The following is a 27,294-nucleotide window of genomic DNA, read 5'->3' as shown; positions in this document are numbered from 1 at the left end:
AACTGCCGATAATCGACACACAACCTCATCGTACCTTCTTTCTTCTTCACTAACAATACTGGTGCACCCCAAGGAGAAACACTTGGACGCACAAACTTCTTCTCAAGCAATTCTTCAAGTTGCTTCTTCAGTTCAACTAATTCAGTTGCCGACATTCTATAAGGAGACATCGACACTGGACTCGTACCTGGTACTAAGTCAATGGCAAATTCGACTTCACGTTCTGGAGGTAAATCACTTACATCCTCCGGAAACACATCCTGAAATTCACAGACAACAGGCAAATCTACACTCACTACTTTCTTATCCGCTTGTAGAGACGCAAATAAAGCGAATACCTGAGCTTCATCTTTCACAAAATCCCCTATCTGCCTAGCAGATAGAAATCTTGCCTCATCATTCTCACCAACTTCAGAGAACCGCACCGTCTTCCTATAGCAGTCGATGAACACGCCATAGAATCCTAGCCAATTCATTCCCAGAATAATATCAATTTGGTGCAAGGGTAAGCACACCAAATCAATCACGAACTCTCTCTTAAAGATCGTCAAATGACAACCTCGACAGACAACAGAAGTCTTCACAGAACCATTAGCAGGAGTATCTATCACCATACTTCCGCCTAGGGACGACATAATCACACCAATCTTGGTCGCACACTCATACGAAATAAACGAATGAGTAGCACCAGTGTCATTTACACTAATCGACTAACAGGGAAAACATCACATTATGACTCGACTGGACTGACTATGCTCTGATACCACTAATGTAACACCCTTCTACCCCAAACGACATATTTAAAGAATTTATCAGAGTACAACATGTAGAAGAGTTTACATTTCATTCAACTTAACACTCATCACTTTACAACATAAAAATATTTCATTTATTTTAATAAAACTTCGCAGCGGACAACAACACAATTAACGATTTATAAAAATGTTTCAACAAAACATATCAATAATTTAGTCTTCATACACAACTTAAATAATAATATAATCTCTATTGAATCCCATAACCCCGGTGTCACATGACCAGAGCATTGACTCGACTCTGTAGAATAACTCTACACTTATTCTTCACCTCAACAAAAGCTACTCCTCATTATCTGCACATTGCTCATCATAGATGAACATAAACACATGCAGAAGGGGTGAGAATTACATTATTAAACAATAATATAACGACAGAATATAATATGAATAATTTGCACATATGTCACACGGATCATCACAATCATCATTATAATCAACAAACTCATGAATATCAACAAAACAACACATCAATTGCAATACACACACCCATGCATGACTCAACACGACTCGGTATACCCATTTTGTGACCACTACAGGATCACTACTCCCAGATTCACCACCATAGAATCCGAGTTCCCCATAAGGAACCAAGCCTCTCAACAAGCCCGGAGTCAACAACATCATTGGAACTCAGTCCGTTCATCACTAGGCATCGGCCTTTCATGAATGCATGCACATCAAACATGCATCATAATCAACATAGCAACAACAACATCATATAGTCATGTTATCATCTTCATTAATAGCATGACATACAACTCAACAAAACAACAACAACATTACAACGATATCACATCTGGGAGTTTAAAACGCGAAAGCTGTCCGTCAAACTGATATGGCGAACGCCGTTAGGCTAATGGTGAACGCCATTAGCGTTAAACGCTCCTATTCTGGAAAAACTGTCTGTCAAACTGATATGGCGAACGCCGTTAGGCTAATGGTGAACGCCATTAGCGTTAAACGCTCTTATTCTGAAAACTGTCTGTCAAACTGATATGGCGAACGCCGTTAGGCTAATGGTGAACGCCATTAGCGTTAAACGCTCTTATTCTGAAAAAAGGCCCAAATGGCGAGCGCCAAAGGCATAATGGCGAACGTCATTTGGCTGTTATGTGCATAAACAAGATTTTAAGCGCAGAAACAGTGGACGCGCGGCTTCTAAGCCTACAACCCAATATCAACATTTAACAATCATACATACACAACATACTTCGATTACAATGTATATAACGCCACCATACTCACAGATCGGACAATTTCCCTCAAAAACCACAACTTTCCCAATCTCCCTAAATTCCCCAAATTTATCAACAACCCAATCCTATATCATGTAATTGCTCGCATATTATCGTTTAATAAGGTTCAGACCCCTTACCTCTTTGGATTGAAGGAAGCTCTGAGCAATCTTTGGTCTTTTCCTCTTCCTTCTCTTTCTCTTCAGCGCTTCTCCCTTTTCTGACTCTGAGGCAAAATACGTGAAAATGAAAACCTTCAGTTATCTCCTTTGGCCTCTTTTACCCAATTCCACTTTTACCCTTCCACTCTTCATATTCCAATTATATTATTTATTTAATTATTATTAACATAAATAATATCTATAATAATAATAATAATAATAATAATAATAATCCAATAATTCAACTTTATTTAATTAAATTAATAAAATACTATTAACTCAATTAAATAATTCTCTTATTTTAATCGGGGTGTTACACCATGCGCCTGTACAGGCCCATGCATAGACGCCCTCTTCATTCATGCACACACAATTTTCATGCATTGCCTTGCCATTTGCTATAAATAGAGGTGCTTGGCTTCATTATTCTTCAACCTGAAGGCGCATGTTATGTTGTAAGACTCACTCCCTAACCATACCTAAAGGAATTCACTCTTTCAATTCAAAATTTCAGATCTGATTTTCAACTACATTGGTTGATTATCAGACTCAAAATTCCTTGGCCTTGCTTCATCTTCATCTCTAGATCACATTGCAATCAATAGCTAAGAGGAATTGTGCTCCATAGATCCACATTTCAGAGGTGGATGTTCAAACTTTTCTTCTTCGAAACTCACTAATTGTAGCTTGTTTCTTGCATTTATTGGTTTGGCTGAAGTCCTCTCATAAGAGGCATTTGAATTGTGCTTTAAATTTTGCAAATCCATTGAGTTCCAGTTGAACACCATTATTTTCCACCTCCGATTTCTCTTCCCATGGAGGTCTAGAGTGAAAATAAATGGTACAGGGGTGATGTACATCACCCCAGCTTTCCATTGATGTATAAATCGCTCCATTTGGTTGAGTTTGCCATGTCTGCAATTCTCACCGGCGCTGGTGAGCTCGCCGGAGAAGACGGTGGTGTACACCACCGTCTGTTTTCCAGATCAAATGTGAGTCGTGCGATGCATTCTCCAGATCTAATCTCCACTCTTCATTTGTATGACTTTTTTTAAATACCACATGTGTCTCAGTTGACTAAGGTGTTTGATGCGCGCGCAGGCCTGGACCCTTGGATGTGTCAGCTCAATTAATGAGCTTGGATCCAACGTGCCACATATTTTAGCATTTTTCAATTTCTGATTTAATTTCCATTTTATTTCTTTTAATTCGATTTATTTCAAAAAATCACATCTCTCTCATTTTATTTCCAAAAAATATGAGACCAATTGCATTATTTCTCTTTTAATTTCTAGTTTCTAAAAATGATTTTAATATTTTTTATTTTATCATTTGATATTTTTTATGAATTTTCTCTTTTCTGGTTAATTCATTTTTAATAGTTTTCAATATCCAAAAAATACAAAAATATTTTCTTAACCTCTTTGAATGATGATGGATCTATGAAAACTATTCTCATCAATTTATTACTTGATTTGAGATTTATTTGAGATTTTAATTCAATTAGGTTATTTTTTATGCATTTTAATTGATTAAAAAATAGTTTCTGGTCTCTAAAAATGCTGAATTTTTTTGTCAAACTTTGTTTGACCTTGTTGAACTTAGGATGATCCATTTGGACTTTTCAAAGTTGATTTGAGATGGATTTGAAGTTTGACATTTATTTGTTTATTTTAATTCAAGTATTATTCTAATTTTGAAAAATACCAAAAATATTTTATTTGTTTCTTGACTTCTAAGTTTCATTTTGCTTATGTTTACTAGTGTTTGACCTTGATTCCATTTGTCTTTGGTCAATGCAATTTGCTTATTTTATTTGAAGTTCAATTAATGTACATTCGTATCCATCTTCTTCTTCATCTTTTTTTCTCTTTTTGATCAATGAGTTAAAGGTTGGTGGTTAGCCTTGATGTATGGGAGGTTTAACCTTCCTTGATTCAAATCTAATTCCTCTTGATCCAAAGGTCAAGTGAATGACTTTGCATTAAGGATAGGTTGCTTCCTAATCAAGCATGAAAACCTAAATCAATACAAGATCATTTGTCACTTTCTTTTGGCCTGGCAAGTTGTAGGAGCTTGATTTACTAATCAAGATCTCTAACTTGTGTTCGTTGCCTATATTTTTATTGACCGGCCTCAGATAGGTGTGACTACTACATTAGTCCACTTACGATTGCTTAACATAGCGCTAAATTGCCTTATGGCACACTAACTCTAACTATTGACCATTAACTTTTAATTCTTGCACTTTACATTAATGCAATTTAATATTCTTGTACATATTATTCATTTGTTTTTGCCCTTTGCTCACTTGAGCACATGTTTATGTTAATGCAATTTGTCTTTTGCTCACTTGAGCACATAATTGTGTATATTCTATTGTGCTTGTGTTTTGTTTTGATTGTTGTGAACCAAATGCAAATGGACAAAAGGACTTAGACTTTAGGACATACCCTATGCAAAATGGATTCAAAGAGCAACTAGGCCTCATGCCTTTAGAGTGCTATAAATGTCAAAGAGCAACTAGGCCTCATGCCTTTAGAATGCTTAATGTTGAAGACTTTGAAAGGACCTAACCTCTAAACTCACTCTTGCCCATTTCTTTGTTTGCATTATAGAATTTTTTGATGTGTGTGTTCTTGTGCTAGGGATTCCAACTTGAGTCTAATTGAAGAACCATTGTCATGAGCTTCTAAAGTGAGAGATACAAAAGTCATTGGAAGATTCCTAGGAGCTTGTGTGATTGTGTGCTTGATTGCTTGAGTATTTGCTTATTTGCTTGCTTATTCCAAAGGATGGGAGCTACTTAGATCATCACTATGATCTCAAGAAGGGAACTCCATTTGTGATTTTATTTCTCTCCCTTCACCTCTTGTATGTTTAGGACCTTAGTCATTCTTCTTCTTCCCTCCACTCTAACCCAAGCCAAAACTTTTGTGCAAACATTAACACTTGTTTTCAAAATTAGAAACCTAAGCATTATGCTTTTGATTTTCCAAAACTTCTTTTCATAATACTTATTTTGAATTGAATCTTTAAGTCAACTTTGACCATATTTTGTAAATACTTTTCATTGGTAAATACAACTCACTCAATTATTTTTGTGGTTTCAATGGCCACTTCTTACCAAAACTTTTCATAAACATTAGCTATTAGGTTTAAGTTATCCTTAAGGTTGATATAATACTCACCTATATCCTTAGTGATGGACCATAAGACTTTCATGCTTATTATAAGGTTAACCCCTCACTAGCATGTTGAAGCTATCCTCACATGGTGGATTTGTGATTTTAGGTTGAGTTTTCTCCCTTGGATAACAAAAGACCTTAAGGCTTTTGGACCAATCAATTCACCAACTTGTTTTGAGATTTTTACCCCGAACTACGAGGTTTTGATCCTAATCTTTTTTAAGATGGTACGTAGGCAATGAGTTTATCCATTCAAACACAAAATTGTAAATAATTTGTACATTCTTCTCTCATTTCCCCAATCATGTTTGCACAAATAATTTTCACAAATACCAACCTACCTTACAACAATTGTGAAAAGGGCTCCTTAGGAGTACCTAGGATGTTTTGGGTGCTTATAATCTTCCCATTGCATAACCAACCCCCTTACCCCGATCTCTGACATTTTTATTTCTCTCATCTCCCCAATCATGTTTGCACAAATAATTTTCACAAATACCAACCTACCTTACAACAATTGTGAAAAGGGCTCCTTAGGAGTACCTAGGATGTTTTGGGTGCTTATAATCTTCCCATTGCATAACCAACCCCCTTACTCCGATCTCTGACATTTTTATTAGTTTTTTATTCGATAAAATTTCTCGATTTTTGTTCGCTTTCTAACCTTTCCTTTGGATAAATAGAAGTGCGGTGGCGAATCGATTTGTATGATTTACTTTTGATTTAGTCAATAAATCTAAAGGTAACGAATACCCCGCTACAGTCTCCACACTCAATTATTACACCCTAAGAGAGAATTTAAATTTCATAAATAACTACTCCATTTGTTCCTTCTTAAGTGTCATATTTTTTTGATTTTTTTACACATATTAATAAAGTTAATCATTATTGTTACTTTTTAAACAAGAATTATCATTTTACCTATAATACCCTTGATTATTTATTACATTCATTTTACTTTTTTTCTCTCCGTAATAATTATTTTGGAGTAATTTTGACAAAAATACATTTAATATTACCTAAAATTTTACAAGTAACAATTAAAAAAGACAAAAATTTATCAAGAAAATGACACTTATAAAGAATCGGAGAGAGTAATAGATAATTCTATTACAGTCTGGATTGAAATTAAAAAAATGATGAGCTAATAAACATCAAAGTCTAGCTAGTAGTAACTCTCACGGCTACTAGCCAAAGAGTGTTTATAGCGTGATGCAAATGCAAGACTCACTGAAATCGTGCATGGTGCAAGCTAGCTATTTAGCAAAGAAAGAAATAAGATAGATAGAAACACATCATAAAGAGGGGGAAGTGATAGATAGATTAACTTCCAAAACTCTTGCCAACTTAATTCACGCCATTAGGACCAAACTTTTCTAAAATCATTAATCTTATTTAGAATATTTGCATTTCTTACTAGAGTGGTTCATATCATTTTTAAGGTCGAAGAATGTTCATGACTTTCAAGGAGATATGAGATCTTCCTAACATAACATGGTAACATAACATGGTACCCAAGAAAGATAAAAGAAGCCAAAATAGAATTCAATTTTTTTTCCACCACCGGTATCTGGTATCCAGTCCACTGGACCGACTAATCCGGTTCAAGAGTTAATTCTGACATCAAATGATTTCAGCTCCCTCATAAACACAGCTACAGGAGATCGAATTATGATCCTCCCTATCAAATCCAGCACCAATCACCACTGAACCAACTAACATTTAGTCCATTTACTTAATTTTGACTGAAGTCAATAAGAAACATTTGTGAGCAAGCTTAAACAAAATAAACCTTCAATTTATCCATGTAAATTGTTACTGTCTCTACTATTTAGTCTCTAAACAGAAAGAAATGTAACAAATAATCCTTAAACTATTCTCAAATCGTTGACAAGGAGCTTATAAAAAGTGTAAGTGTAGACAAGCAAAATAGTTTGAATCCAACAAAACACCAAAAGGCAGAACACCATAATGAAGGATCAAAACAGAATAGAAACTTTGCAGCAGAAACAGTAACATTCAAGGTACTTCAAAGGAAAGTCCAAAAAAATCTATTTCTTCTCTTTGCCTTCAACAATATAAAAAAATCCCATACATTGAAGTGGCACAAGAAAATAAATTTGTTAAAGAGGTAATATGATCTTGTGAATGCATTGTCTCCAATTTTTTTCCTCCAGCTTTCAAAATCCAATGGTTCATATGCAATGAAGGAATAATGGCCTAATAGATAAATAGTGCTCTGATGATTCATATCCAAGGAAATTCCAAAAATCTATTTCTTCTCTTTGGTACAATCCTCTCAAACATATGACAAAAATTAACTCATAAAAGAGAATGCCTTGCCTTGCCTTGCACACAATACATATAACTAACCCAAATCATGCAGTAATGATTAATAATTCAACACTTAACCAGATTGCTTCCTAGAAACTTGGCATCGTGCCTGAGGCCGACTAATTCAAGGGACCAATTCCTCAGTTCGCTAGAGAAGGACCCATTTAAAGCTAGAGCAGTGTTCCGTATGGACTGACCTAATACAAGCATGACCTACCTAGTGGCATCGAACCTGAGACCTTGAGAGAAGCAAACAGACCCAAACTTCACCAACAAGCATTGCTTCCTATAAACTATTAGTAGCATAAATCATGTTCGAAATTCAGATCAAACAAATATTCTATATTATAAATTAAATATATCCAAACCTTCAAAGTAATACACATAAAAGCAGCAACAATTTACAGAGAAATAAGATAGCAATTCTTATTAGATGATAAACTATGTACAATATTCACAGTAATTGCCAAATTTAATTATAATAAAGTAAAACAAATCCTACCATAACCATCACAACCCAACCATCAGCATTGATATGAGGATTCAAGGTGTGAAGAATGGATCAGAAAATATACCAACCAAATCAGCAAATTGGAGTCAATCTGGTAGGAACTTTTTCCCTATCAGAATCAACAATCATTCTAACAATTTTCTTGAAAGCAAAATGCAAACAATTCGATAGCATAATCCAAGATAAAACCTGATAAACAAAATCAAACGCCGGATCCGGCAACGACGAACGTTCATCCCAATTATCTCCCTCTCCAAATCTATTAAAATTCCAATCACCACCACCTCCACCACCGCCGCCACCAAAACCTCCACTTCCACTTCCAAAAACACCATCACCGCCATCACCGAAGAATAATCCCTCCCCTCCAGAATCATCGCCGGACAACTTCCGTCTTGTTCGTCGTTTTCTCCGGGTAAGCGTCCTCCTCGGTGTCCTATGTGTACTAGGTTTCACCGGCGGTGGCGCCACCGCATCGCAAGGGTGAATCATAGCTGAGATCTGATCGGCAGATGAATCGGAGACGGAGAATTGATAGCCACGGAGGATACAGATGCTTTTGGCGGCGATAACAGTGACGGTGTCGGCGATCATGATCATCGTGAATCTCACGCAGGTGAATATGCGAAGTTTGATTTCGTTTTTTTTTCAGCCGAAGATTAGAAGCGAAAGACAAATTCAATTGGTTAAAGATTTGTCTGAAGAATAGTTGAGGCTACAAGTTTCACAAAAGTTGATGACGTGGCAGTTTAACCGTGAAATGGTAGTTGTATGTCGTGTTTTTCTTGGACTATGCTGTAGCCAATTTCAAGGACTAGGTTGGGCTTATGGGCCTCAAATTTACTTGTGAGTTTTTTTTCTTAGGATTGCTTATTGCATTATTAGTGGTGGTCACACATCCTTATGAAAAAAAAAGTTTGCTATAATATAGAAATATACACATGTCATCCACGTCACATTCTCACATTCGTTTGGAAGTGATTTACATTTTTATTTTATCTAAAATATAGAAATATATCTTTAAAGAAGTTTTAAGTAAGATAAATGTCAGATTTTTTCTCTTCCTCATTTCATGCAAATATACCAAGTCAATTTTATAATACCCCAAAATTCACCATTTCTCAAGTCCAATTAGCACAACATATTCCTTCTTCTTTCCTTCAAATTAGGTTCAAGTATTACGATTTCCAGCATGCACGAGACAACACATCCTATGGTAGGACAACTGCATAGATAGACACTTGCGCAAAATTTTGTGCATATCAATTTTTGTAAATTTTTTGTCTTATAGTGTTTGATCTTATCCATCCAAATTTTTAGCTCACTTGCACTTCAATCTTCACCTTTTTTCGATGTTTGGTCTAATGCCATATACCTTCAGTCCTTATAAACTCTTTTGCATCTAAGACTTTGCTGAAATTTGAGGTAGAAATGACTCCAGTTTTTCGTACCATAACTTATCATACATCAGTCTTATAGAAGTGACAAACACATAAAAACTCACAAAAGAGAGCACATATGGTACTATTTACAAAATGACTTAAAACAACAAAATAAACTTTAATTATCTTAATAAAGCTTGTTAATAAAAAAATTCAAGTGTTAAGGGCTTGAATCACTCATAAATAGTGAGTTATCCATTACATGTCATTGTATTATAGATATTGCACAAGCGGGTATAGAGAGAGGTAATATTTGAGGCACAAACAACATTGTTGTACATAAGGAAGAGAAGGAACAGTGGGTACCCATTAGTATTTGATAATATTTGTACTATGGAAATTTGATATATTATAGTTTGTAATTTATCATTTTGATAGTATTATGGATTCTAAATTGATTCAAATATATGAGATTTCAATCTTATTACATATGTGTATGATTTAATTGCTAACAAATTACCTATTACATAAGTACATGAGTGTATGAGATTTCAATCTTATGATACTATATTTATTATAAACTATCTATAACATAAGTACATTTATTACATTATTGTATTTCTTTAAAAATGTCAAATGTTACTGCCTAAGGGTTATTACAGAAGTATACTTTTAGAAATTTTACAGTGATGCATTTGTGTACTAAATTATGACAAAATGAGAGTGTCACTCACTTTCAAAGGCATGTGGTGTAGATGGGGTGCATACGGAAGTATACCTCCGAATTAGTGGAGAGAAATTTTGGTTTTATATAGGGTAATTATTCACCACTAAGGATGGGAAGAGCAACCCTTTTTTTCTGGAGTCGTACTTTTACTATGGGCCTTGTCTTGTTTTTATTGGAAAATATTCTATTTGCATCCCAAGAAAAACTTTGATAGATCGCTTTTATCATTTCTAATTCAAACAAATTTTTATATGAGCATTATTCATTACACCATGTATCTTACTCATACACCCTAGCGAAATTCCAAAAAATATGTTTAGAATCCAGATTTTGAAATTTGGATGCATCAAATAGACAATAAACTCTCTCTAAAACACGTCAAATAAAAGGTAAGAAATAGGTCCGAATTTTGAATTTTGAATGCACGCATTACGAATATTGAAATTCTGATGCACCCCAACACTCCACACTAAACCCAATCTCAAAACCATGCAAAATTAAAGTTTAAAAATTATTCACGCTCATAGTTTTCCTTATAACTTCCCTTTCATTTCATCAATGTTGCACACAAGTGAAAATAGAGCTCACTAGTGGCTACTCATATTCCAACATTTTTCAACATTTCTCACAACTTCTACTCCACTACATTCAAGCTTATCACATATCTCAACTTCTACGTCAATACATTCAAGGTAAGATCATTCATCTTTCATAATTGGTAAATTTCTCAATTTTTTACATTTAGTATTTCTCACATTTGATGCATGCATTTCCTAAATAGGTTATAGTTATGCTACATTAGGTTACATGAAATATAGCTATGTTTATTTTTTCCTAATTAGATAGGTATGAATTTGTAACATTTGAGGCTTAGGGTTAGTAGTGCTATGTTTTTGTTTATGTTCTGGGTTCGTGCAGTCCGGATAAACAAAATATAGATTTATCTATTTTGCATTCAATTTTTTATTTGGTTTGCTAATACATTGTTTATGCTTCTTTAATTATGATATGCATTTTCTTGTTTGATTATAGAAAACATGGCTAACGACCAAAAAAAGATTGAAACATAGTAAAGTGATCCAACATGCTTTAGTGCTTAGGAACAAAGTTAGACCCTTGTAACCTAAAATTGGAGCACCGCCTTCCCGCAGCTCCAGTACATGTTAATGTATGTGATGTTGAACCTGGTGTTGTCGTACATGTTAGTTTTTCGGGAGGCCCTGAAGACACTTCACTACTTCCTCTATATGCACACCATGTTGCTTGGAACGTGTGGGAGGGAGAGGTAACTTAAATCTTTATTTTCACTTTTAAACATAAGTGTTATACTGGTTTAACTGTGTGATGATGATGTATTTTTTATTTGCAAATCCATGAGCCATTGAAATGCATAAAACCATGGTAAGAATGCATAAATATTTCTGCAACCAGCTGAACCATGATTTATTGATGTCATAGAGTTATTTTGGTTGAATAAATTTTGCAGAACTGGATATGGTTATATTGACCATGGTCTATTGTATGCATTTGTGGAGATATGGAATGCAAAGACGTCGTTATTTCATCTACCGATCAACGAGATGACCATTGCCCTTGATGACATATCATGTCCTCTACATATTCCGATAACAAGAAGATTATTGGATCACTCTATGATTAATAGACTTGAGGCACTCAACCTGATGGTGGCATATTTATGAGTTGATCCTAGTAAATCCTATGAGGAGATAGAAGACACCAGAGAATGTCATACGTATTTCCATTCCATGTTAAAAACTATGTTCACCACTTGAAAGTAATTGTCGATAGTGCGAGCGATCATGCACATATTTCCTATCATAGAGTATGTGAATTGAGAATATATGTCATGGTTTTGGTTGACACGAGTATATTTGTGGACAAAAGTGTGACATATGTCAACATTGTCTACATTAAATATGTCATTAACTTGGAGAGGATTCACGAGTACAATTTGAGGGCATCTTATTTGGTTTACCTCTCTACTCTAAGTTAGCTAAAAGTAGTCAATGAAAGACGATACAGATGATAGGAAGAACTGTCTATTTACGGTAATTTATTTGCACCTTTAATTATATTAATTTCATAATACTTGTTCTACACCCTTACTGATATTTTACCTTTTAGGCATTGATTCTCTGAAAAATTCCATGTATTCTCAGTTGGGGATATATATTGTACTAAGGCTTTTTCCACGTGCATGCTTGATTATCCCACTCAGGTGTAATATAGAGATCAAGCCGATCCGACTTTTTCTTTACTGCATCCTACCAGATGATATCTGTTTCACACCGTATAATGAGTACCATTAGACACGATCCTTGGAGGTGATATCTTGGTACTATAGATGGATGGATTATGGATCTCAACTTATGTACCCACATCTACCTGAGTGAGTACCGCAAAAATTTAGATATCTGCAGGGTATACCTATATACCTTATATTGTTGCTCTTGCCAATGTCCTTTACAAAGATATTGATGTCATATTTGCGGACTCCCATGAGCATCTAGTGACAAGTGATGTAGTAGTATATAAGCTCTACATCTATGGAGTACAATATAAAGTTACATCTAATGGTTTTATATATTGTCTCATCCTTACATTACACCATAGCCAGAAGGAGATAATATAAGAGAAACCATCAAGGGCAGACTATGTCGTGGATATATTACATGTAAGTCACCATATTGTGGCTATTGGGAGAGAGGCCACAACTAGAGGCATGTTTCAGGAAGGCACTACTTAGATGGTCACTCTACAGACAATCTTAGCAGAGGCACGACATGTGTTGCAATATAGGATGCGGAAGAGGAACATGGGCATTAGATATACCCAATAGTTGTATTTTAATTTGTATTTTGATCTTAACAATTTGAAATTTTGTATGGTTGGTTGTATTTTATGAACGACTCATGTATGGTTTACCAACATTATTTTGAAAATTTTGATCTTATTAATGAATGACTAATGCGTATGGTTTATTGTGGGAATGACTTATAAATGACTTATAATGTATGGTTTATTATTATGAAAATTTCTTCTAAATTACTGTCAATGGGTGTAAATAATGTTATGGGGTTTGTCCGGATTTTGAAATTTGGATTCACCCTATTGATATGCAACACAAACCCAAGGAATGCGTAAAATATTGTCAAGGGCTTTGTCCGAATTTTGAAATCCGAATTCACCCCTTTTTTGACACACACACAGAGACGGAGCCCGAGATTTTTGAACTATGGGGGCAATATATTAATATATAAATTTATTTCCATTTATTTTTAAAGCATAAATATATATAATATTTATTTTATAATAAAATTTATCTCTAAAAAATTATTTAATAATTTTCTAAATTTTATTATCAAGAAAAATATTTTTTTTGTATATTTAATCTGACATATTTTGATTTAATTATTGACATTGAAAATAAAAAAACTCACATTAATTTTGAATAGTATTCTAAACAAATATTCATATACTTTATGATTTTCACCTAATTTTTAATAATATATTCATAATTATAATATTATTTCAACTAATTTAAAATATATGATTTTAGTTAAATATATTATTTTGATTATATATATATATATATATATATATATATATATATATATATATATATATATATATATATATATATATATATATATATATATATATATATATATATATATATATATATATATTAAAGTTTGTTTAAAAAACATAGTGGAGGCACATGTCTCAATACTAATACACGTGCCCCCGTCCCTGCACACACACGCACGCGCACACACATACGCACATAACTAATACATACATACAATATTGATCTTGGGGTTTGTTTGAGATGAAATGCGGATTCCGTGATGGTTTATCTGGGTATTGAATTTCATACATATTTTTTACATGGATTAGGGTGCATATATGTGTCGCATCACGCGAAAAACCGGCGGGAAAAGAAGAACAACAGAGCCGCCACCGTGCGTTATTTATCCCAAAAGAGGGAAAGGAAACGCTCGAAGTAAACCTAGGAAAGAACATGGTCTCGCGACCAAAGAGAATGGGTTCGGGAGTCGGTTATGCGAAGGGAAGGTATTAGCACCCCTACGCATCCGTCGTACTCGACGGGATCCACGCACAATAGGAAGGAAAAATGGTTGCTAAACACTGCTCAAACTCACACACACTGGCTGAAAAGAGACAAAAGAAACTGACTGAAACTGACTCGGCAGGACATCGTATCCTGGGCCTACTTAGTCTATCAGGCATAGACATCAGAGTCGAAGTAGTTCGGACTGGGGAAACGACACATGCTCGCTAGGATATCGCATCCTATGCATACGTATCTTCTCGGACGAGAGAAGAATCAGAGCATTCGTAGCTCGGCTGACACGCACACAAACAAACAGACAAAGGTAAACGTGGAGCCCGAATGCCAATCACTGGACTTACATCGGCATCCGAACCAAAACGCACACACACTGGAACCCGAATGCCACTCGATGGTCTTACACCAGCTTCCAAGCACACAACAACACAACAAGTTAATAGGGAGTCGGGGACTCGAGCCTATAACTGTCAAGCACACACACAAACAAACGGACAACAGATTGCTAAGGAGTCAGGCACTCGAGCCTAGCAATTGTCAAACAACTCACACAAAAAAGAAAAAAAAGGGCGCCCGGAGAGATCAGCTCAATCTCCTGCCTACATACTTCATCTGGTGTGAAGATCAGGGCGATGTAGTTCCCCTACGCAGGGACAAGGATCTAGCCTAACCAGATAACAGAGGGAGACACAACTAGGGAGACTACGACTCGAGCCTAGATGTTATCATGCAAGATCATCCCTAAGTTAAGGTTTCTAGCTAACTGGCACAGGGAGCCAGCCTATCCTAATCATGACTTGCACAGGAAGCAAGCCACACACACACTTGACTTGCACAGGAAGCAAGCCAAGCAAAACCTAACTTGCACAGGAAGCAAGTCTAAACTAACCCTAACTTGCACAGGAAGCAAGTCAAACAAACATACAAGCACAGATAGCACACACTATACACAAGCAAGTGGCTCAAACAAGGGTTAGGTTTTAGTCGAGGGGTCATATCAACCTCAACAAACAAACCTCTGGAACGGGGTAAATGTGCTCTTAACCTTGCCATTGAGGGGCTAAGGTGAAGCAGATGAAAGGTGAGTGAAGATAAGACTTCACAGCTCTTATCCCTGGCCTGGGAGAGCTTAAGACAAGAATGTGTGGGTTCAGAAAGTGGGAACCCTTCTACACATTTAAAACTGACTCAACTGTACAATTGCACAAGATCTTGGGTTTTTATCTGTAATGCCTCAACACAGTGGTGTGAGCAAAGCAGATGACACACAAAATAGCAGGGGATAGGTTGCTTATCCCTGGGGTTCTGCCAATTGCCTCTTCACTTAGGAGGTCTTTGACTCTATGCAAGGACAAAAGTAAACAGTCACAAACATTGCCTCTTAAGGAGGGCTTCAGACAGTTGCCTGGCCAAGTAACAGGCCAGGTCTTCCAGACTACATGAAGATTAGAAATATACCTCAAGCAAGTTGCTAAATAGCAAAGCAAAGCAAGTTCAAAGAACTTAAGCAACTAATGGTACCTGAAATGGTCAAACAAATCAGTACACAGTTCAACAGTCAAAGCAAAAGGAATTGGGAAACTACAGTCAACACAGAGGGACCAATGTGCAAAGCACAAAACTCAAATCATATGAGTCAAGCCACCTACAAAACCAAGAGGTTAGACAATGATATTCAAGCAAGCTCAATCAAAAAGAATTGGTCTCATTGGTCATTTGTTGGTCAACCTGAAAACATGAACTCAAAGGTGAGTAACAGGACCACTAGGACAAGCCTAGGGTCAAAAAAAGGAATGAAAAAGTCAAAACAGCAAAGGGCAAGCATCCAAAATCATGTTCAAACAATTAAGAAACACAACCAATTGGGTTCACATTCATATCAATCATCATCATCATTTCATGAACAATTTAGGTCAAAGTGTTGCAAACAGAAGCTCATAGGAGTCAACAGAAAGACTTAACTCAAAAGCAATCTTAAACATTTCCAAAAATCACCAAATAAATCATGACCAATAACAACCCACAGCATGGTAAGCATGTCAAATTTCATCTCATTTGGACAAGTGGAAGGCAGTCAATAAAAATCAGAAAGTCAAAGCAATTTTGAACATGCTCAAAGAAGTCAACCAAACATGCATCAACTTAGAAAAATCATAAATCAGGGATGGTGTATGATAAATGAATGGGACTAAAACCATGGCAAAGATGAGGGTGTCTAGTTATCTCATGTAAAATTTCATGTCCATCTAATAAAGTATGAGAATTTCACAAATGAAATGGGAACATGTGTCACCAAAAGTCAACATATGACCAAGCAAGGGAGAAAATCTCAAACAATTAGGAAATGCCACAAATAATTCCAAGAAAATTCACATGTAAACTAGACATACAAGAGTAGGTTCATGCAAAAAATCAGATCAATTGGAGGTCAAGAAGCATGGTAATGAAAATTATGAAGTTGGACATCAATGGTGTGACACAAATTGTCACACCCTAATTCAAAAATTCATAACTCACAAACCAGCAATGATAAATTCACAAACTCTACACCAAAATCACCATGAGTGTGTCTAGTTTAAGCACAAAAAATTTGGGAGCCATTGGATAAAGTATCACCATTTCACAAATGTTTTGGCAAAGTGTACAAAATATGAGCACATGTCACAAACCTTAATACCAATTAAAATCCATTGATCACAAAATTCTGGAAAAATTATGATAAAATACTAGAGGTCATGATGAAGACAATGCAAAAAATCCCATTCAAATTGGATCAAACATGATGAAGTTATGATTTTTGCAAGATGAGCATACAAATGAAATAAAAATGGAAAAAACAACATGGTTTAATGGGACATGGGGCACGGGAATGGCAGTTTTGTAATTATTTGTGCCACTTATCTAAACGCGGTCGTTTTGGGCCATGAAACGAAATAATTTGATTGGCTCTTGGTTAATGGGGGCATGCAGCACGTGAGAAAAACCAGTTCTGGGCATGGCTTGGATATTTCTAGGGTTTCAAACACACAGTAACAACATCCATCACCTTCAAATCGTGATTTTTCAAAAATGCCCAGAAACAAGAAAAAAGGACATCAACATGACCAGCAAGCAATGTCCATACATAATCCAACAACCATTTTCAAGAAATCGGGCTAATAAGAAAGAACCAAGTGGAAACATGTTCATACATCAATTTTCAACTCAGCATAACTTTCAGCATACTTAACCATTTTCATTGGTTTAAACTTCATCATTCTCAGCACAAAAAGATCTATAATAAGCATCTCATAATTTTGCAAATGGCCATGGTCGAAAACTTACCAAACTTGATGAACAGTTGTGATTCCGATGTTGTTTGGTGGCTTTGACTCAAAACAGATGCGCCTTAGGCTTCTACAAGATGGATGGTGAAGAAATCTTGGATTGAAACAACCTGGTTTGGCTCTAAATAGCTTCTGCCATTAATGGTGCTTCATGTAGCAGCAGCATGGTAAGGCTTTACAGTTCAGGAATGGAGTTTAAAAAAGGTTCACAATGTTGCTTGGATGAAGAAAACCAACAAAACTTGCTCGGGTTACTTTGAGTTTTTGGCAGATTTTGCAAAAGTGTGAAAATGCCAATTGAGAGAATGAGAGTTTTTCTGTTGTGTTATGGCTGCTAGTTAGGGGTTTCAATTGACAGAAAATCATGATAATCTCTGCTGTTTGATGGTACAAATCCAAGTCCATGAAAAATGGGGGATAGAGTGGTTGAAACATGTACTTTCTTTCCAATTTTCAAGCAACTAGGTGATGGGTGTGTGTACTGCATGGAAATGGGCTTGCAACAGGTCATAAACCACATTTCAGAACATGTTTGGATAGTAGAAATGGTTGGAAATGATTATTTTAAAACTTCACTTTTTCACCTTACTTAAAATTAATTCAAGTAGGTTCAAAAATGCCATTTTGATTGGTAATGTTTTGATGCATGAAAGTTACATATTTGGAAAGAGGGGATCAAATGTGACTTGTAGGAAAAAACCCCACCCAAATTGGCCAAATGGTTTGAGAGATATGGCCTTTTGAAGTTCAAGAATTTCTGAAAACGATTCGATCATAACTTGCCAACCATACATAGGAATTGAGAGTTCTTGGACTTTTTGGAAATGGGAGAACAAGATCTTCAACTTTCATGTTGGGAAAAAATTCATTTGAAGCTTGTATCATGATGTAAGTTTGAGGATCAAGACTTTCCATTTTTGGTAAGTTTCAGTTACAGGTCCAGTTTCCATTTTTGGAAACTTTTGATCTGGCTTCAAATTCTTCCATGATGGTGTTTGACATGATATATGAGGCCTATTTGGACATGAATGAGACCTCTCAAACCAAATCCAACCATCAAATCACTGATTAAATGGACAGTTGACCCACAGTTGACTTTTAGGGTTTCTGACTGACTGTGCATTGACTGATGACTTCTGAACATCCAATCCTTGACCAAAACACTTCAAATGGATCCCCAAGTCATGTGAACATGTTGGACCAACCCCAGGGCCTTGGCTCCTTGAGAATTGTGCTTGCTTGCTTGACTGACTGATCTCCTGACCAGTTTGACCTAATTTCTTGATTGGCTTGCACTTGAGGCAAATGGGACAATGCAATGCTATGCAGTGGACCATGTTATGCTATGACCTAATATGAGAATGTATGTACAATGATAGGTGCAAATTTGAGGTGCTACAATATGATGAAAAGATATTTTGTATTTATAGGCGCGTTTTGGGTTTCCATCGGGGTTGTGATCACTAAACGAAGTGTAGTGAACACCACCTTTTTTTATATTAGTTCTTATTTCCACCTCGATCCCAAATTATATGACTCTCTTAACTTTTTATTGATGCGTGATAATAGTTAGTCAGGGTGGTGAGGGGTCCTTACTCTCCCATCGGCGCCAAGATTTAGGCTATTTTTCCTTCTTTAATGTGTTTCGCCAAATATGGTTTAGGAAAAAACTTATTGTCCTTAATCGATGAATAACTCTATGTTTTGTTGTATTACCGTAGGTGACCAATTGGGATTTGGAAAAAATCCCCTATGGTCACCATAATTGGTTTATTGATGCATGAATATAATTGCTGATGAGAATACAGATTTGGTTGTAACAATTGTGTTGTAATAGAATTGTTGATGCCTGTATAATTTTTTAAGCAACCCTATTTGGTCGTGTTTCCCCAAAAATGTCAGAAACCTTACGACCTGTTTTTCCAAATTTTCCCAATTGTTAGAAAATCTAACTTTTTCAAAAATTGTTTTTTTTCACAAAAAATAAAAAATAAGACTTTTGCACGGAAAACAGAAAAATCGGGAATTTTGAGAAAAATCAAAAATCCGGGTTTCGGGGGCGCGACGACGCCAGAATAGAACGGGCCACACGACAGGTGTCATGGCGACAAGCCTCACTGGACTGCGGCGACTAGAGTCAGCCGTGGATCAGAGATGCATCAGTGCCAGAGGACGACAGTCAGGTCGCGCCAGACGGCGGAGGTCGGGGTTCAGTCTTAGCTGCAAGGTGGTGTGTCGTGGCTGCAAACCGTGTCGTAAGGAGACGGCTAGAGGGTGCAATGCTGCGGGTTGGCAGCGGTGGCTGTCAAGCGGAAGCCTCCCCGGGTGGCCGGGGGGCGAAGGCCGTCGACAATGGTATGCAACGACGATTTTGGGTCTCACGGCGGGTCCGGGTGGTTTGGGGAATTTTCGGTAGTTTTCAAGTTCGAAGAGTTTTTTTTGGCATATTTTGAGCAATTTTTCACGTCAGTGACCTTTTGGTAACCTTAGGGTCATTTTAGAGCAATATGAGTTGAATTGTTAGTGCTTAAATTAGTAGAGTTATCATCTGTGAAGAGTTGCCCTTAGAGCACTTCTAAATACTTTAGAGTACTTTAGGGTACTCTATAGTCAATTTGAGAGTTGAGAGATGTTGATTTGTTTTTTAGCCTTTTGAGGACTCTATTGAATTATGACTAATATAATAAAATTTTGAGAAATTCTAAGTATTTTGATGAGTTAGAGCTGTTGAGTAATAATATAACTTTACTCTTGTTGAGATGAGAAATATGTTTTTTTTAGATTAATAATCCGAAGAGATTACAGTGACAATCTGTGATTGACATTATATTGGTTAAATAGTGAAATCTTATCTTGATGATGTTTTGACGAGGATATTTTGATGATGTTTTGACGATGTTTTGATAATGATATTTTTATGAATGTTGAGTTGTATGCTTGCTTTTATACATAATCATGCATGCATATATTTTGGAGTTAGGTAGGACTTCAGTCTAGTAATAGCCAGATTCATAGAGGAACCATGACGGTCTCACGTCCATAGAAGGACACGATTCAAGAGGAACTAGAGACATGGGCAATTAGTAATATACCTCTGATACCAAAAATTCGATACCACATGCATATTGATGAAGGAGTTTGTGGCATTAGCATTTGTATTACTATTGAGTTGTGATTGTGATTTGTGTGAATGATATATTTGTGATTGTCGTTATTTACCATCCTGCTGTTAATTTTCACCCTTATCATTTGTAAGGTGTATTCTCACCCCTTTCTTGTTTGTTTTGTTGGCCTCATGCAATTATTGTACATATACTCAGCAAGAGTAGTGCTTGTGAGTTGGAAGATGGTCTTAGAGCTTGTCTTCATTTGTTTATTTTATTTATCATTTTTAGTAGTTACATGCTCTAATCTGTAACATCGGGGATGAGGGATATTGTTTGTTCGAGTTAATGGTTGGAGTTATATCTTTGAGTATTTTCAGTTAAATAATTATTTGATATTTTGAGATGTTTTAAATTCCGTTGCGAGACTTTCAAAAATATTCATGAATTTGCATGTCTTGTTTTGAGTAGCATCCTAAGTTGTGAAGTTTCTCTTTTATATTAAGAGTCGGAGTTTATGGTATTACATTCATCACATTAATATTGTTATCCAAAACTTTGAGGAGTATTCTTCGAACAAAATTTATCCCCAAGCAAGGAAGACCTTGGCATATTTTTTAAAGAAAAAAAGTAATGCTAACCAGGAAGCATTGTTGTTCCTAGATACAACACATTGTTTAGAGTGCCTGAAAAGAACAAGTCATTTGAAGAATAAAAGAAAAAAAAGCAGTGAAGGAAAAGAGTCATACACGTCAAGAAGCTAACTTCAAACGACGGAAAATGTTTTTCCCGCAAAATCCAACACATATACCATCTTGTACGATGAAAACTTACATTCCTCCTTATAGAAGTTTTGTTGGTCAAGGGTTCAAGAAATCCAATTTACTTATAATTCATCCCCAAGCTACATAGATCACTATAAACCTTTTGAATCTCTTCATCAAGATAAGTGAAACAGTTTCTTTATCTCAAAACAATAGTATGGACCAATCCTTAAGAGGTTTTAGATCAAGACAAAAGGTGTTCACATATGCAAAGTTTTTAGATTATGAGGAAAAGGATGATGATTTGATTACTTAAAAAATTTGAAAATGGTTTTTATGATGACATCCAAGAAACATGTGGCATGATTTGAGTATTACTTGATGAATATGCATGTGATTTGGTACTCGGCATTTTCGGGTAAAGGTTTGAAAAAAAGAAGGAAGACGCAAAAGTGGTTGTATATGTACGGAAGGGCATTTACAAACCTATATGGAATTCATCTTACTTTGATCTATAAAAAAATAAATAAAGAGTCCTCTTAAGGTTAGAGGATTTTGGTCAATACCTCCATTGTCCACTTACCCAAAATAGGAAGATAAAGGAATACCAAGAAAAAAACTGAGAATAAAATGAGGGTGTGTGAAAAGAGATGCACGATAATTGTGACAACCTTATCAAGCCCGTAAATGTAAAAATCAAGCAACAAAGAAGATAAAAAGATTGTGTACAAAAACATGGGAAAATACAATAGGGGCCATAACAAAGCACATATACAAATCATTATTCTAGTATCATATTTTTTCATCCTTAGTTTGTTTTCTCATCCTTAAGAATAAATTTCTTTAACTTATTCAAAATCATAACATTCGAATTGAATTGAATTTAATAATTAATTAAATAAAAAATCTAATCATAAAAAATCGAATTGTATAATTTGTAAAAACTAAAAAGCTACTTTTAGATGTGAGAAATTTCATGACTAAATGTGAGAAATTTTATCTACTCCTAGATGTGAGAAATTCCATGACTAAATCTATGATGAATTTATTTTAATTATGCCCTTTTATAAATGAAAATTTTACAATCTTGCAACCTCTCAGATGTCGGGAATGTCCAATCGTAAGGCAACCCGCTTCGTTCGGAGAAACCTCCCATAATCGTAAGGCAACCGCTTCGTTCGGAGAAACCTCCCATGTTGTGGGAGTACCTAATCATAACTGATGAAGGGTTTATAGCACGTAAGTAAGAAGATTGTTTGACGAAACACGGTCTTATAACCTTGCAACCTCCTAGATGTTAGGAGTATCCAATCACAAGGTAACTCGCTTCTATTGAAGCAACCAGATATTTGGAGTCTCCAATTGCAATTGGCAGAGGTTTTATCACGCCTAAATAAGAAAATTGTTTATTAAAATATAGTTTTACAATCTTACAACCTACAAGATGCGGGGAGTATCCACTCGTAAGGCAACATGCTGTATGAAGCAATCTCCCAAATACTAAGAGTTCCCAATTACAACAAATGAAGGTTTTATAGTGCGTAAAATTAGACTACTTGTTAAGACTATTCCTATCGCAATGTGGACTATCATTACAACCTCATAATTTTATCAATTGAATGTGCAAATCACCGTGTTAGGTCTCAATTGCCATCTAAATCGATTCTCTCAATTATATACACAAAAGAAACATTAAACTCAAATAAAATTATATAATAATAAAACAAATATTCTTTACAAGAATAATCACGAAGAATTACATATATCACATGTTTTAGGTAGAATCCTCTAAAGGGAAGCTAATATAAGAGAACTAGTCCTTCATCCTTAAGGAATTTATGGCTTAAATAATAGAAGAAAAAAAAAGACTTACAACAATTAAAAATGATCCTCTAATGGTAGACTTTATTTTCCTCTATTCTTGGTACAAAAATATATCTCACACTCTCGAAAAAATTGAACCCTAATGACTAAACATTATTTTCAACTTATAGAAAAAAATAATCTAAAATTGTAGATTGCAGTGTGCCTTTACTTAATCATACCGTGATTAGACATTTATTTTGTTTTGAAATTCTAAAAGATATTTGGATCGTATTATTGGTCTTTTGCATTGGATGAGACCACTATACTTAAAGGTGTGCCATTATTGTTTATTTATGGCGATTTTCCTTTTATTTTCTTTCGTTATTTGTGTGTTAGACATGTCCTTACTTCGTCATCATAATTTTCACAATAAAATACTATGAAATTTGTCTGGTTAGAATGATTTCGACTTGGTTTACTCTTTTCCACAAATCTTCAAATTCTTTATTAAAAATCTACAAAACCAAAAATGGATTGATAGTAAAAACCTTTAAAATAATGAAATTAAATACTAAAAAGATAGTGTCGCATTATGTCATCACAATCCCTAATTTTAACATTTCCTTGTCCTCAAATAAAATACTTCAAAAATTATATTTTAGGAAAAAAGAGATTTACCTACTTTGATGATAATTTTTAAGTAGACACTTCTTACCACAATAATTTCTTTTTTACTGTTTAATCTCTACTTTTATTCTCATATCTTGGGATGAATCACCCAAATAACTTTATTTATGCATCTTATCTATTGAGTTTTTTTCTCTCTTCTCACAAATTCACTCAAATAAAATTGTTCACTACATCAACATGCATATATGATTTTACCTTAGGTTTGAGAAAAAATTTAAATGGTCTATCATGCACGCACATAAGGAGTGGGATAATTCTTTAGAGTAGACATTAAATTTCGTCATTAATCTATTTCAATTATTTTATATTTTTTCATATTCACCTCTTTAATCTCCACTTCCATTGTCATAATTAGGAATAAATTTTCGATTAAGTGGGCTGAGAGGGAGGAAGATTAAATTTGTGATGATTTTATGCAATGTAACTAGGGATGTACATTGTTTAGGCTGATTGGGTTCTGGACAGGGTTGGAAAACAGACATGTCCGCTCCGCAAAAGCCCGCATAAAAATGGGGCGGGGCAGGGAAAGCCCGCGAGTACTGCACTTTTAAGTCTAAAAATACAAAAATGTATGTAAATATCCGTGCCTGCAAAAATCCGCGAAGAAAACGGGACGAGACAGACACATTAGAGAATGAGAGGATAAATTTTTGGTCAATCCTACATTAAAGTGCGTGCAAAACAGATATGTCCAACGGTCGGACCCGTTTTACCATCTCTAATTCTGCATCAAACCCCTCTACCGAACCAATCTACATCTGATATTAGTAGTTCAATTTATAACTGGTTCATTACTCCCTCTACCAAACCAATCCACATGTGAGATTAGTAGCTCAATTTATAACTGGTTTATTACTTTGTTATTTCGGATTCAGTATGAATCAGATTCGGTATATAAATCATTTAACTACGAGTTAAACAATTAATTGAGATAATTCAATTTTCAATCTCAGAATATTACCTTTTAAAAGGAATATATTATTATGATTTAGGACTTACCGAACCAGTTTAAAATTTAAGTCCAAATAAAATTTGAAACCGAGTTTTACTGTTTTAAAATTGTAACTAAGTAATTGAGTTTTTTATTTTTAAAAATACTGATTACAAAACTAACATTAATATAGCAATCTCTTGTTTGCATCCACTTTTCATTAAATTGAGACACTAATAAATCCAAATACAAAACCAAGTAAATAACAAATACAAAATCAAGTAACATTTAAAATAAAACTAAATCCTCTTTTTAGAGACATCAGATTTATAATAAATCTGAGATACTAAATAACTCAAATATAAATCCAGTAAATAACCAAAATACAAACCCATCTAACTTAAAATAAATCTAATGTTTCTAAATTGTTAAATGACAAACTCAAAAATATATAACCACAACACATCTAACATAACTTCCAGGTGAATCATCTCTTTCATATCTTTGTTTATAGAATCTCATACAAAAAAAAAACATATTTATGTCGACTGCCTCCGAATAATGGGTCAAACCAACAATAAACTGATTAAACCTAAATGAATCAAAAGAAATGTTCAAGACTAAATTAAATAATATGTTTCTAATAATTTTTTTTCTTCTGAATATTATAAACCTAGATGCAGATGTAGTGACAAGAACTCCAAAAAGTTTGCTTTGGCTTGATAATAGTCATAGAAGTAATTTAAATTCAATTAAAATAATTTTATACACTATTATGAATAAATATTTTTACTTTAATTGAAAAAATGATTTTATCTCTATTTTGTGAACAAGATAATAAGTGATGTTACGAAAAGGATGTCATTTTCCCCTTCAAATGAACTCTCAATCGAGAGAAAAAGTGACAGTGGTCATGAGTTCGATCTTGATGACAAAACTAGCAAGTGAAATAATCGTGTCATATTAATAAAATAAAAATCATCTCCACATGGATTGCATATTTTAACAAGATAAATTGTGCTATTTGAAAAGTAAAATCAGGGGTTCGCTTGTGAGTATATTGAAAAAGCGAAAACTTGAATAAAATTTCTAATGAAAAAACGACCAGGTCTTAATCGAATCCTCTAATTTCTCCTCTGTTGATGACAACGCATTAATTGAATCGAATTGACTTTATAATTCTAGGCAAATTAACAATACCACTGTATTAAATCCCTTGGTGTACAACTCACTAATTTGAACTACAGTTCTCTAATTCCTTAGGCAAGTTGGATAACAAAATTAGGCGAACTAAGTGTGTTATTCCCCTAGGCACAATGTGAATAATATGTGCATTATCTATATTAGTTTAGTTTTGATTAAAACAAAAATTTATCAAAGAAGAAAAAGTTTGGAATTAAGAATCAAGAATGCATAAGTTTATGGATATTTTGTAAGAATCAAGAATCAACAATCAAGTTTGAATAGTTTTGATTCAAATTTCGTTTAACTGACATAAGAAGTCCTATACAGAATTCAAAAGTTTGTCTTTTCATGAATCATTGACATTCTAAACTATTGCAAACCTTCATCAAAATGTGTCAAACTTTTGCATCAATTCATAGAGGTTTCTTAGGATGTATTTAAGGCAAAATAAATCATAAATTCAAATGACCTTTTTCATACAAATTTTAATACAATTCAAATTAATTTTCTAAGTGTTCATTCATTTTTAAAATGTTGAAACTTTGTGCATAAAATTCAAGTTATTCATAAAAGTTTCATAATATTTTTTTAGAACTTAAGGTTCATATATTATTGAATTATATATTGAAAGAGAAGATCAATTGAAATTGAAATTAATTCAAGAACAACTTCATATATTCAAATTTATTCAAGTATTATAATTAATCAGCAACTATGTGATGACTTAATTTGTAAAAAAAATGTGTGTACTTTCTAAAAGTGTTTGCAAATAGAAAGTGATATATTTTCTATTTGTCTTGGAAAATGTTATTTGATTAGGGAGATTCAAAGTCCACCATAGTTGATGGTATTTTTGGAATTCATGGAAGCGTGTGCTTCTTTGTTATTGTTAGAAGATTGTAATAGAAGTCTTTGTGTGAGGCTTATACAAATATCTAATAATAATGAAAATCTCTCACGGGTGTGACAAGATTAAATGTACCTTGATTGATAAGGGAAACTGGTATAATTTCTTATG

At 34.5% G+C, this 27,294-nt stretch overlaps 1 protein-coding gene across 4 annotated transcripts; it reads right to left on the bottom strand.

Moving 5' to 3' along the window:
• Positions 1 to 6,803: 6,803 nt before the first annotated feature.
• LOC127073265 (uncharacterized) lies at positions 6,804 to 9,114 on the bottom strand. Of its 4 annotated transcripts, none has more exons than XM_051014410.1 (2): positions 8,239 to 9,114; positions 6,804 to 7,147 (listed from the first exon to the last, which is right to left on the bottom strand). In XM_051014410.1, the coding sequence occupies exon 1, from the start codon at positions 8,845 to 8,847 to the stop codon at positions 8,320 to 8,322; it is 528 nt and encodes a 175-aa protein (XP_050870367.1). In that variant the 5' UTR covers positions 8,848 to 9,114; the 3' UTR covers positions 6,804 to 7,147; positions 8,239 to 8,319. The 4 variants fall into 4 exon arrangements, with proteins under 4 accessions (XP_050870367.1, XP_050870368.1, XP_050870369.1 ...); XM_051014411.1 differs by lacking the exon at positions 6,804 to 7,147 and adding an exon at positions 7,431 to 8,022 and having other exon boundaries at positions 8,437 to 9,114; XM_051014412.1 differs by lacking the exon at positions 6,804 to 7,147 and adding an exon at positions 7,431 to 7,975 and having other exon boundaries at positions 8,437 to 9,114.
• Between the last annotated feature and the right edge of the window lie 18,180 nt (positions 9,115 to 27,294).

Source organism: Lathyrus oleraceus, chromosome 4, assembly GCF_024323335.1.
Source record: "Lathyrus oleraceus cultivar Zhongwan6 chromosome 4, CAAS_Psat_ZW6_1.0, whole genome shotgun sequence".
Classification (NCBI taxonomy): Eukaryota; Viridiplantae; Streptophyta; class Magnoliopsida; order Fabales; family Fabaceae; genus Lathyrus; species Lathyrus oleraceus.
This window is presented reverse-complemented; position numbering and strand designations above follow the sequence as displayed.